Source organism: Carassius carassius, chromosome 34 (assembly GCF_963082965.1).
Source record: "Carassius carassius chromosome 34, fCarCar2.1, whole genome shotgun sequence".
NCBI classification, from domain to species: Eukaryota; Metazoa; Chordata; class Actinopteri; order Cypriniformes; family Cyprinidae; genus Carassius; species Carassius carassius.
Window position 1 is genome coordinate 16,090,624 of NC_081788.1, and position 13,098 is coordinate 16,103,721.

The window sequence follows — 13,098 nt, forward strand, 5'->3', positions numbered from 1 at the left end:
TCAGTGTGGCTCATTTTGTGTACTGTAGATACAGATATAACACAAAGCCAAATAAATAATTCCACTTATCTTACATTTTTCTACAAACCTCCTAAGTATGAATATAGGTGATTCATACTTGGTGCACACCAGATTACATGCTGCATAAAATAAAATAAAAAGATTCATAAAGATTGATGAGGCGTGACTAAAGCAAATATATATATTTTTTTTATAAAAAGTATCCCACATCATTAAATAGCTCTGAAAACAGGTATAGAGACTATTGCAGGACCAACAGCCATATATTTATATCTTACAGAAAACATGAAGGTGCTGAGAAAACGCAGGTATTTGAATATGCCATTTTCATTTTTGCATGGCAGTTAAGGATCATTGCATAGTTTTTCTGTTCAATACAAAGCAGGTTTATGCTTGCAAAGCTAAGACATGAGTAAGACATTTGTGAAAAAGCACCAATCAGGACTTTTTCATAGAATGACTGACAGTTAGGCCTTAACCTAAACAGAGATACAAACATCAGCAGAAACAGCATTAGGTTCTCAAGGGATCTCACAAAAACACAGTGGGCAGCACAATGTGACTCTATTAATACAGTTTTCTTTGCTCTGCCATGCTTACATTACCAAAAACAAACAAAAAACATACAAATGCATTTCAGAAATGTTTGACTAACATATCTTTGGAATCAGTAGTTTGTGCTACTCCTCTCACTTGAGGGTGAAGGACAATATTTCCAATACAATATTAGGACAATACATCGGCAAGTGGCAAGCAAGTCTGTTGTGAATGGTGTTTATCTCAACTTTTACATTGCTTTACATTAAGTTTACATAATTACCATGAAGATAGAAATGTTTTTATTGTTATCATTTTCAATTCATATCTAGTTATTTGGGTTTGGTGTTCAGCATATAAATATATTGTTCAGACTACCTTTGACTTGAATATGTTACAGTAACAAATGGCTGACTTTCCTAGGTGCATTTAAAGGCAGCATCGTGACTCGAAGTTCACTTTTACAACAATTTTTAGCAAAAAGTCCACTAATTATGTCTAACAATTGCTAATAATATGTGTAACAGTCTCTTCCATGTAGAATTATATCAGACCCACACAGCTGAGCTGTAATCAAACACAGATGGATGCTTCTCTACAATTTCCGCCCATCCTCTGTCTATCAAGCCCTCTGAGCCCTCTTGTTGGGTGGGTGTGGTTTTCATCTTCATTCCTCTCGTTCTCATCCAGAACGGGTTGCTGACATCTGATTTTGACTTTCTGCATGAGATCTTTGGTTGTTTACAGATATCCGTTGCTTTGCTTTCTCGCTGGTGCTGTGGCCGAACGCGACGTAGGACACGTTTGAAGATGCTTGCTGTTATTGAGAGTTTCCTGGAGATATCTTGAGAGTGACTGCTAGATGATGACTCCGAAAGAGTGTCTTTAAGAATGAAGTCATTCTGCTCCTTACCTGTTGTCTGGCCTCCAACATCAGGCAGGTCCAGCCAGTTCCCGACCAAATCAGCAAAAACATTGTCGCCCAGTACCAATGGCTGTCTGTTTCTACTGTGGTTCATCAATGAGGCTGTCCAATCAGTGGAGTCGTCGATATCGTATGTAGAGAAATCGTTGTCGATTGTGTGTTCCTGAGAGGAAAAAGAGGAAGAAGTGCTCAGACTTCCTCGGTAAACCCTCCTGGGTTCATGTACCATGGGAGTATGGCAGTTCTCTGCTGGAGAACTCGTGAGATACAAAGACGGTTCCATGATAAGCTCAGTCTTGGAACATTCTTGTGAAAGAATTTCTTCTGGGTTCTGTGTTCGGTTCAGGTGGGTTATTATTGAACTGTGGTTTATCTGATCGAGCATTGTGTGAGTGTGTGAAGAGGCCTGGCTCATTTTACTGGAGAACTCCAGCTCCTTCAGTGCAGTCTGGACCTGCAAGAGTTTGAGCTCCTGGAGAGCACCGATCACAGAATTCCTTTGAGCTTGGAGACCCTCACCTGACTGCCACAAAGAATCCTATAATGGGAAAGGCAAAAAAGCAAGAGAGCAATTACTATAGACTTAATGAAGCAATTATCAATGAAATCTGTTGTGACTGATGAATAACGCTTACACTCACTTCACAGTAATTTTCAAAAATCAATATTACTCCAAACAGTCTGCAATTTCTGCCCAGCGTGCCATCACAGATACCTTACTCAGCATCTGCTGAAGAGAACGCAGATGTTTTTTTCTTTCTTGTCACAGCCTCCAATGAATTGCTTACTAGGAGGATGAAGGCATGGCTTCTTTTAAAGCTGATTTGAAACTACACTACTGATTTCTCAAAAATGACATTGAAAATTAAAATTAGGAGCATGTTTTATTACATTTATTAATGTTATTTTTTGACAGTTATGAACATATAAAATTTTAAACAATGTAAAAGAGATTGTAACATCATAGTTTTGTTAAATATTAACGTGATTTATTCTGAAAAGCAAAATGTCTGTCTTTAAGTGAATTTATGAGTCAGAATGTTTATAAACATATTTGATATCCCATAACGAGTCTGTTTGGTTGTATTTAGGTTATTTATTTACATAGATTTAAATAAATGTATTTCATATTGATGTGGTGTTTTATTTATATTCCATACTCTGCAAAAATGCCCTTTTTCTTCTGTTATAGAATAAAACCACTGTCATCCTACCTTCTTTCACCCTGCAGTCTCTGCATTTCTTTTCTTCTCATCTCACTCCCTGTTTTCTGTTCCTTCTGTCCCTGGTGATCGATCACCAGCCGGTCTGAGCACAGCAGCACACAACTGATGCTTTTCTACAGCAGTGTTGTGTCTCAAGGCATGATGGGAGATGTAGGAGCTTATGTGGGTGAAATGACTAGACTTTAAATCATGGGCGAACAGCTGAGGCATGTATTTTACTCAGTTTATGATTTTACTGGGTTGGTCATAAACACAAGTGTAGGGAAACATAATGCTTAACTTTTATTATGACCAGAAAAATTCCATTCAGTGGAAATTCAAACAGAATGTTATAGGCTGCTTATGTAAGCAGTAGAGCCATAATGTCATCATAAAAGTCACTTTTACAATTACAGTTCTGTTTTTAAAGTTTAAAGAGGCAAATTATTGCAGCTAATCACTTTTACATATATAACTTAGACCTGCTTGCTACTAGTTATGGCATGTTTTGTGTTCACTATTTCATCAGATTCAGCAGAAGGTAGTATTTCTCATTGTGTGAGGTCACGACTTCTCCCATGTCAGTTTCCTTTGGGATGTGCCCAAGATGGACCTCAGTGCAGAACACAAGATCCAGGGGGCATGGCTGGATCCAGATCCAACTCCTCCCACCTTACATATACCTAAACCTACATGTCTCCACCCCCTGATCCCTAAACCCACCCATCTCCACCCCTAATCCTACCAATCTCCACCCCTATCATCCTTGTGGCCCTGTTTCCTCATTTGACAAGCACTCACTCTCTCACTCATTTATTTCCAGTATCAATCATAACAATAAAGGTTATTTAAATTAATATAACGTAAATAAATAAATCATTTAATTGCTATTTAGGATAAATTAATTAGATACGTTTTTTTTCACCATAAGGGTTTATTGCATCGCGTTTCTACCGCAATATTGTATGTGTGCTTATCACAGAGCCAAAAAGCGTGTTTTTGTTTGACATAAATCTCACAACCTGCACTTAAATTTGTAAACATTACAGAATTCAGGTGCCAGCCAATCAGCGGCCCCCTTTTCAAAAAAACGTTGCCAATCAGGTTTCACCTTTTCTCCTGCGCCGGACAACAGCTGGATAAACAAACACAGGTGCAAAACCGCGCAGGAGAAAGGCTATAAAATTGTGTTTATGAGAACAATATAATGCAAAGTCATACTAATTATGTCTATTATACATATCTGAGAAGATGCTTGCAATAACAACACACACACTGTCCTGTAAAAGTAGAAGACAAAAGAAAACAATCAAGAAAATCTCACCAGTTCATGTTTTAGACGCCGAAGGTTGCTGTCCATGTCACCGGGATTCGTTTTCTCTTGCCCCATAACTGCTAAATTACAAAGTAATAAATAAAAAAATAAATAACTAAACGCGGTGGAATCGTTAAAACTTGGTTCCTTTTGATGTCGCTATTCGCTGAGTTATCTGGTTTCTTCCGTGTTGCTTTCTAATGGTCAGTCGTGTTTGACCAGCGATGTTTGCTAATATATATTCCTCTATCACCTCGCCTCTGACACACTGCTGAGATTACATTCATATGACATTACAGCTCAGCACATACGAGGAAGAGGTACAGTCAAGCCACTGAAGAATATTCAAGTTTATTTTTGTATAGCGCTTTTTACAATGCAAATCGTTACAAAGAATATGTTGTGTCATGTTGCTTTGAGGGGAAACTTTAATATATATATTAGAACTTAAATAATTATAATAATAGTTATATAGAATTTAATTCCTTGATGCCTTCCATCTAAAGCAGCAAATGTTCGTCTTTAAACTTGCTGGGTCAAACTTTCAAACGACGTGTAATTACAGTTTATTACAGGGAATGTATTTGATGTGGTATTCAGAGTTTGCTTTAATTTCAACTCCACAGAAGTCAAACGTCTCCACATAGAGTTTGTTTAATAATAATAGGCACTGTATTTCAATTTCATCGCTTGTTTATGTCAACCTAGTGTGTTTGTCGCCCTCTGCAGGATGTTGCTGATACTTTAAGCGGCGTTTCTGTTTCTGTGCGCAAGAGGGCGAAGTGATTCAGTGCTCAAACTCATTTATTCAGCGTCGAAGAACTGAACTACGTGCAATAAAAATATGGCGGCATCCGTGAACGCAGCGCATGAGCTGCAACCCAGAACCCGGACAGAAGATGTTCTGATGAACGGGGGTGTCGAGTTCAGCTCTCTACTCCTCTCAAAACATGTGCTTGAGGGGTTATCTGCCTCTGGCTTTCAGAGACCGTCCCCCATCCAGCTGAAGGCAATCCCGCTGGGAAGATGTGGACTCGGTACGAGACCCGTTAATACTAGAAAACAGCACCAAAACAGTCACATTCCAGAACTGACTGCTCTTTAATGACAGGAGTGTAATGTGAAAATCAAAAAATATAGTGCATCATTGAGAAATTTCATGCACCGGGAAATATTCTTGTTTATTGTTGTTTTCTTCCGTCCAGATCTTATAGTTCAGGCCAAGTCTGGCACAGGAAAGACCTGTGTGTTTACCACCATCGCTTTGGACTCTCTTATATTGGAAAACACGACCACACAGGTATTACATTTTTCCAGGTATTACATTTTTCCAATATGCAGCGGAATGTAATGTGTTACCAGACATTGTCCTATTCCATAAGAACTGTTTTAATATAAAACAGAATATTGGAACTATGGAGATTTGAAAGTCTCATTTATTTTTCATGTTAAATGTAAGCACCCAAAACACGAATGTGTGCCTGGCTGACATGTGCCCTTTCTTGTCCCATCAGGTGCTGGTTTTGGCCCCCACTCGGGAGATTGCGGTGCAGATTCATGCTGTGGTCATGGCAATAGGCAGTGCTATGGAGGGCTTGGAGTGTCATGTGTTCATCGGTGGCCGACCTGTTAGTCAAGACAAATTTCACCTGAAGAAATGCCACATTGCCATTGGTTCACCAGGTATGAGCTAGTTGAAATTCTTACTGGACAGATGTGTCAGATGAATTATTATAGGAACTGTAACCTTAGCTAACTTTAGTTTAGATTGGCTAATATTGCATATTTAGATGTCTTTGTTCATATTTATTCTTGATAACCTTTTGTGGCTTCATTACTTAGCTATTTAAAGTTGATTTGTGTTTATTGTGCCACTGATAGTCCCACACCAAACTGAACCATTGGTTGCTGATTTGCTCTGGTCAGACTACTCAAATAAACGGCAAAGTTTCACTGAGCCATAGTTAATGGTCCAGTTCATTTGGACATTCGTATGTGGATGAAAATACCTTTTGCATTTCAAAATGTTTGTAATATGCTATTTAAATATGTTCTTTATTAACTAGCTAGACAAAGTGAGATATTTGTCATTTAGGGAAAATAAGGGAATTGTCTGGAATCGTTTTTAACACAGTAACTCGAGATTTCTCTAATATAGAGATATGTGTTTTTATTTTATAAGGCAGTGTTGATGAAGTTTAGTTTTATTCATAGGTCGTATTAAGCAGCTCATTGAGATGGGAGCACTGACTACGTCCTCCATTCGTTTGTTTGTTTTGGACGAGGCTGATAAGTTGCTGGAGGACAACAGCAGCAGCAGCTTTCAGGAGCAGATCAAGTAAGAGTTGAACAGGTGGTTCTGATTCAGAGACTTTTCTGGATTGTTATTTATCAGATATAACTGATCTTTCTGTCTTTTCTTAGCTGGATTTTCTCCTCTTTACCTGCAAACAAACAAATGTTGGCCCTTTCTGCTACTTACCCAGAATCTCTTGCACAACATCTGTCAAGATACATGAGAGAGCCGACATTTGTGCGACTGAACCAGACAGACCCCGGACTCCTTGGTCAGTCTTCGGTGCTGTCTGATTTGTTGATGCATTTCTTTCATGTGAATACGCTTTCAAATCTGAATTAAAACAGTTTGTGTTGTTCTTGTTATATTCTCTCCACCAGGACTGAAGCAGTACTATAAAATCGTGCCATCTCATTCATTACCTCATAAAGTGTTTGAGGAGAAGGTTCAGAGTCTTCTTGAACTTTTTAGCAAAATCCCGTTTAACCAAGCATTGGTATTCTCAAACCTCCATACAAGGCAAGAGCTGCCACAACTCCAATTTCTTCCATTATTTTGGAAATATGCTGATGCTTGTGATAAGCATAACATACACTGTTACAGCACATACAGACTTTTATTAACAACAGAATTGTGATCTTTATTGAAAGTAATGAAAGACTGACTTGAGCTGTTGTTCTGCAGAGCTCAGCACCTGGCTGATATCCTGTCCTCTAAAGGTTTGCCTGCGGTCTGCATCTCGGGTAAGAAAATTCTCACTAAATTCTGATTATACCAAAAAGATTTTCTTGGAACACAATAAGTATAACAAATTAATAATAGAATATGTAAGGGCCATTCACACAGAAAATGTTTTTTTTTGTAAAAAAAAAAAGTGTAAGAGAGAACCGTAGACTGGAAATTTCAAGGTCTCTTGTTTTTAAAGAGATGAACTTTTCATTTAAGCTCTTTTTTAACAGTCGCATACATAAGCAATGGAAAAGCAGCACAGTGCCTCTGTAGGCAACTCACTAGGTTTTGGATCAGAATGATATCATTTAGAATGTGTGGATGTAAATGAAGGCCCACAATGAATGAAAGTCATTGTTAATGGTTATGTTTAAATCCCTTGATGTGTGTTTTGTATGTAGGTGGTTTGAGTCAGGATCAGAGGTTAGAGGCGATGTGGAAGCTGAAACAGTATCAGTGTCGAGTTTTAATATCCACTGATCTGGTGAGGCTCTGAACCTATTATAACACCTACACTGGAAAATACCCAATGTTTAATACCGAAGCAACATTTAATTTCTCATGAGTCTCTCTCTTCCACAGACCTCACGTGGTATTGATGCTGAGAAGGTGAACTTGGTGATTAATCTGGACGTTCCTCAGGACTGGGAGACCTACATGCACCGTATTGGTCGTGCTGGACGATTTGGTGTGTCTAATTATAAAACAATTAATCACCAATATATGTGGAGCCTCTACTCTGTGTATTTTAATTAATGTGTGTCTTGGGCATTTATATGAGGGCTTAATCAGAAATAATCTGCTGCTAAACACAAAAATAGCTGCTAAACACAAACACACAGAGAGCTTTTTAATGACCGCAGCACTCCAAAATCAGAATTCATAACTGGAACCTGAACGTGATTGTTGTGGATGAATTTAATCTTCATTCTCATTAGATTTTAGAAATGGATATGATCAGCCATGTCTTCCCTCTGATGGTGACCTCTGTCTGTTGTGTTTCAGGCACTCTGGGGGTTGCTGTGACCTACTGTTGCCATGGAGAGGAGGAGAACAAGATGATGGCCATCGCTCAGAAATGTTCTCTGAATCTCACTCATTTACCAGGTACAGAGGAAGACAGACATCTTAGTCCTTTTTAAAGGAATATTCCAGGTTCTGTGCACGTTAAGCTCAGCTGATAGCATTTGTGGTATAATGTTGATTATCACCAAAAATCATTTCCACTTTGGGTAACCGTGATGCACTCAAAATGGAAGTGAGTCGGGCCAGTCTGTAAAGTCACTATAGTGTAATATAAATATTTATAGAAAGTGTAAATAGTTTATATATAAATATCCAATAAAATACTAACTAAAACATAGTCACAAGGCATAATATGCCTTGATTAAACTTGCTTATAGAGCCCCTTAAGAGACATGGTGATGGTAATTAAAATGAAATGGGTGGAAAAATTATATTTTTACACTTTTGCAGTCTCTCCGAAAACAAAAATCTCTCTCCCCCTAGAAACTTTGTGCATTAGCAAAACTATTGTGATAGAAATAATATGAGATGGGAGGAAAAACTGTATTTCAGTGCTTTTCAAGTGAACGCAAAACATCTGAGAGAATGCAAAAATTTACAAGAGAATTTTATACTTTTGTGAGGGAACACAAAATCTTTTTTTTTTTTTTTTTCATCATGGCCCTTAGGGGCTCCCGATAGCAGTGGTTTTCGAACTGCTTTTATATATATATATTTATATATATATATATATATATATATATATATATATATATATATATATATATATATATATATATTAGTCCTGTTCATTGTTGTTATCACTGTCAGTCGTTGCGATATTCAAGAGATAATCCCACATTTATATGCTGATGTCAATCCCAAGACTTCCTCTTAACATCTTAAAAATATAAACTTTTCAGATTCTGAATGAATTATCCAAGAAAGTGTGCACAGAGCACTCCCTTTATAATTACTAAAAAATTCTGTCCCTCATTTCAGTTTATCGTGATTTCACAAATTTCTGATCAGTTAAGCTCTCTGCATTGCACAGTGAATCGTTTATTTATATCGTGTCTACACATAACTCAGCTCTGAACAAAAACTCATGTGTTTTAAGTGGTCAGTGGATTCTAACTTAAACACCTCTGATTGGCCATTGCGTTGAAATCAACAGACATGTCTGTGATTGGCCACATTGCTCAACACTGCCATGATCAACTGTTTTATTGTTTATTTTGTTATTAAAATTACGTTTGCTGGTTCCCATGTCTGTGTGTCTTGGAACATCATATATGTGTTTTCCATAAATCATCCTGGTGACCCAGGGTTTGAAAATTTAAATTTTCATCCCCGGACGTCCAGAAAAATTAGTATATCTAGGCCTTAAGGTGACTTTTAATCCAAAGTTGCCTTAGCAACACAATACTATGAACCCTAAAATGGCTGTAAAAATAAATAAAGTTCCGGTTTAAGTTTTATTGAACCTGGAATCTTCCTTTAACTTGGCGCGAAGGCTGTTAAGCTTTTTTCCCTACCTTGTGTTACAGATCCAATCCCTCCAGGTATCATGGAAGAGGCTTGTGACTGGGACGTGATCATTGAACCTCCTTCCAAACCCACTCAGAAAATTCCTGATGTTTCCAAACCAGGGAAGAAGAAACAAGCTAAATCTGAGAAGCCGATATCGAAACCCTCCAGAGAGCCTCACATCTCAAAGGTCATCCCAGAAAGGGCAACAAGTGATAAATCCAACAGTGGAGCTGAAATCAATGTAAAAAATCACTCACCCAAACCTGCGAGGCAAAAACCATTACAGTCTGCTACAAATCTCCAGCATGACTCGACTCCTTCTCAGAGGGAGCAGAATGACACCCTTCCCAGAATTCCTCCACTATCATCTTTTAAGTTGCATGCAAAAAAAGTTATGACTTTCAATGAGGCTGTGATGGATTATGAGAACTTCATAACAGAAGGTCCGGGAAGATCTGTTGAAATCATTCGCCAATATGATGGATTCAACAGGAGTCAAGATGCAGTTAATGGACTGCAGTACAACTATGATGATGGTCATGATAATGATAAAGCTTATAAAACATATGTTCCAGAAGAATCACACTCCTATCAAGATCTTCCTCCACCACAGGAGGTTTCAGAGTTGTCCTCTGAGCAGAAGACTCTTTCTGTGTCATCTGATGATTCTTCTTCAGAGTCTGAGATGGTGGTGGAGGAGAGTGAGTCAAGCTCTTCTGTCCCCAATCGGTCTTCACATTGCACACCTGCTCATCCAGACAATCAAGTCTCAGAATTGAATGAATTCTCTTTACCTTCGGTTAGAGTATTACAACAGACCAGCAGAAACAAGCAAAGGCCTAGTAAACCTCAATCCCAGAATCCTGCTAACCACCACAGCCTTCCCCAGAAACATCGGCCAGCCTCTAAATCCGGGAGGAAGGCTGCATCAGCAGGGCAGAGGTGGAAGATGAGGGAGACTGATGACCTGGAAGAGGAAGTGGCAAGGCAGGATTACTGGAGTTCATACAGAGCCTGGGTTGAATATTACAATTCCTATTATCATCATTCACCCTATAACTGGATAACTGGATTTTATATGAATTCTGTCTACATAAAAGAAATGATGAAGCACTAAAAAAGTTATTGGGATTGTCAAGTCAATGACTTTTGAGCCTTGTAATGTTCTCATTTGCATTGTGTACGTTCATGTAGTTCTCTAATAAAAATTAATTCTTAAGATATGTGCAATCATTTGAAATATTTTGTTACATTCTACTGCAGTTATATTAATATATCCAGGGCCGCTGCTGGCAAAATGTGTGCCCTATGCAGGATTGTATTGTGTTCCCTCCCTCAAATATTATGGCAGTAAAAAAAAAAAAAAAAAAGAAAACCCTACTATTGGGGTCAAAATAGAACTTTAATCCAATATAAAAGTAAATAAATTTTACCATTTGCAATTTACAAACGTTACCTATGACTATTATTTTATTAATACAGTTGTTTGATTTTATAGTCTCAAGCATTCAGAAATCACGCTAAATAAAATTAAGCAGTTTTACTACGAAAACCATGGTTAAGTTTATAAGGGTTGTGATGTCCACGTGATATATTACGAAATTATAGAGGCTGTCATCTATAGCAAAAAGGTGGCCAAAATGTAAGATTAAGTGGATATTTGAATTAAATGTTAGGTCAATAGTCTATTAAACAAGTATATGATCGTCCTGTAAGTTTAAAAGCAGCAAAACCAAGCTTTTGACTCCCTTTGTAGGCATTTGTAATAAAGTTATGCTAGAAAAAAATAAAAATAAATAGACACCATCACAAAATGTGTAATGGTTTTACTGGTTATAATGGAACTTGTATTGGTTTTAAAGGAAACTCTAATGGACTCTGTGGGTTTCTACTGGTAATTGGTCACCTACAGGTGGCTTGTTAATATGGAATATGTTCCAAAACGTACTACATAAAACCATTTTTAATGGTTAAAAGTTGATGGTTTATAATTTTTGTGATGGTATTAGGATTTTCTGTGATGGTCCAAAAAAGAATTTTCAGCAGGGTTGCCTAATTGTTTTTAATATAATGTATTTTAAGTCATTTTAAAGGCAGTTATGGGCTTAGTTTTGTTTTTAGAACCACAAAACACATTATCTTAATACTTCTTTGTATAGTATTATTTGAAGTAACAAAATCATTATTAATTTGCAGTTACCATGGCTACAAGAACCATGATTTTTATTTGGTGTGGTCTCTCTAAAACAAAACAATTTAATGCTAAAATTAGTTTTAGTCAACTCAAATACATTGTTCATTTATTAGGTGAGCATGTGTGTAAATTTACAGGCACTCATTGCAAATTCAGTGCATTTTTCCCACATGATTTCAACTCTAAGAGTTATTTTTTTTTGTTTATGTATAGTTCTTTCCATTTAATACACATAGTAACAGTGAATCGGTCATTTTTGCGAAAACAACCTCCTTACCCTCAGAACAGCCTACACTCTAAATCTTTGGGTCAAATATGGACTAACCACACAGTTTAGTAAAAAATTTTACATTACATTTTAAACCCAAAAGTTGGGTTGAAATAACCCAGAATATACGTGCCCTTGTGCAATTTGTTGCTCTGTATGAAATTGCTCATCCAATTAAGGATGAGATGGAGGAAATAAGAGTGGGGGTGGTGGGTCAGAGAAAGTGTCTTAAACCCATTCAACCCTCAAACTACATTGAACATGCAAAGGCCTACTTCCATTACATCACACATGTAATTGTTGATCCATACGCAGGTTAGGTTGGAAACATCACGTCACACTACACTGCTGGAAGGAACACTGACTGAGCCGAGGACAATCAGTATAGTCTTTATTTAATTTAATCCAACACAGGAGTACATCCAACAGGGAGAACAGGAGGAAGACACGTATGGAACTAATAGACCTGACAAAACTCAACATAAAGAACATGGCCTTATAAAGGCAGGATAGCCATGAAGGAGGAATGGACTCCAACCTCAGGGGGCTGACCAATGATGGTGGAGCAGAAGCCAGAGGCAGAGATGGATAACCAACGAGCCAGGGGGATGCCGAGGGCTTTGGTGACCGAGGTGAAGATCCGCGGCAGAGCCAGATTGACTAAGGACCAAGGTGGAGCTGATGGATCGATGGTTGACAATGGAGGCGAGGGAGCTAGGAGCCAAGGTAGAGCCACTGGGACTATGGGCCGAGGCCTCGGAGGCTTGAGGTGGAGGTGAGGGAGACTCAGACCATGGCGATGCTTGAAGATGGCAGTCCCACGGGGCTCACACCGCATAGATGGTGGGCCGAGGGCGAGCAGAGGGGCTGCCAAATTACAGCAGTGGAGGAGGCAGGAGTGGGTGGGTTTGGCAGGCATTTTGGAGGAGCGGCCATTGGAGGTCACATTCTAGGAGCTGGAGGACACATTCTAGGAACGGCACTGGAGGATCGGAAGCCCCCTCAGGGCTGGATGCATAAACCAAGTATGAAGGAGGGCTGGACAGGACCAGCGGAGATGACAGAGAGGA

The 13,098-nt window shown here is 38.4% G+C and overlaps 2 protein-coding genes across 2 annotated transcripts; one reads left to right on the forward strand and one right to left on the reverse strand.

Moving 5' to 3' along the window:
• LOC132114504 (PAK4-inhibitor INKA2-like) lies at positions 1-4,318 on the reverse strand. The gene is made up of 2 exons (XM_059522652.1): positions 4,013-4,318; positions 1-2,006 (listed from the first exon to the last, which is right to left on the reverse strand). Exons 1-2 carry the CDS (start codon positions 4,076-4,078, stop codon positions 1,107-1,109), a joined length of 966 nt encoding a protein of 321 aa, XP_059378635.1. The 5' UTR covers positions 4,079-4,318; the 3' UTR covers positions 1-1,106.
• A 429-nt stretch (positions 4,319-4,747) lies between these two features.
• Positions 4,748-10,787, forward strand: LOC132114503 (probable ATP-dependent RNA helicase DDX20). Its single transcript, XM_059522651.1, has 11 exons — positions 4,748-5,040; positions 5,209-5,303; positions 5,518-5,686; positions 6,218-6,341; positions 6,428-6,570; positions 6,680-6,818; positions 6,984-7,042; positions 7,430-7,512; positions 7,611-7,716; positions 8,034-8,135; positions 9,584-10,787. Exons 1-11 carry the CDS (start codon positions 4,848-4,850, stop codon positions 10,681-10,683), a joined length of 2,313 nt encoding a protein of 770 aa, XP_059378634.1. The 5' UTR covers positions 4,748-4,847; the 3' UTR covers positions 10,684-10,787.
• Positions 10,788-13,098: the final 2,311 nt, after the last annotated feature.

Bases quoted from the DNA above. Each gene is read 5' to 3' on its own strand.
- LOC132114504 (XM_059522652.1), bottom strand. From the start codon at position 4,078: ATGGGGCAAGAGAAAACGAATCCCGGTGACATGGACAGCAACCTTCGG. The intron at 2,007-4,012 runs GTGAGATTTTCT...TCTTTGTGGCAG, and splicing joins GGCGTCTAAAACATGAACTG to TCAGGTGAGGGTCTCCAAGC.
- LOC132114503 (XM_059522651.1), top strand. From the start codon at position 4,848: ATGGCGGCATCCGTGAACGCAGCGCATGAGCTGCAACCCAGAACCCGG. The intron at 7,513-7,610 runs GTGAGGCTCTGA...TCTCTTCCACAG, and splicing joins TTTTAATATCCACTGATCTG to ACCTCACGTGGTATTGATGC. The intron at 7,717-8,033 runs GTGTGTCTAATT...GTTGTGTTTCAG, and splicing joins TGGTCGTGCTGGACGATTTG to GCACTCTGGGGGTTGCTGTG.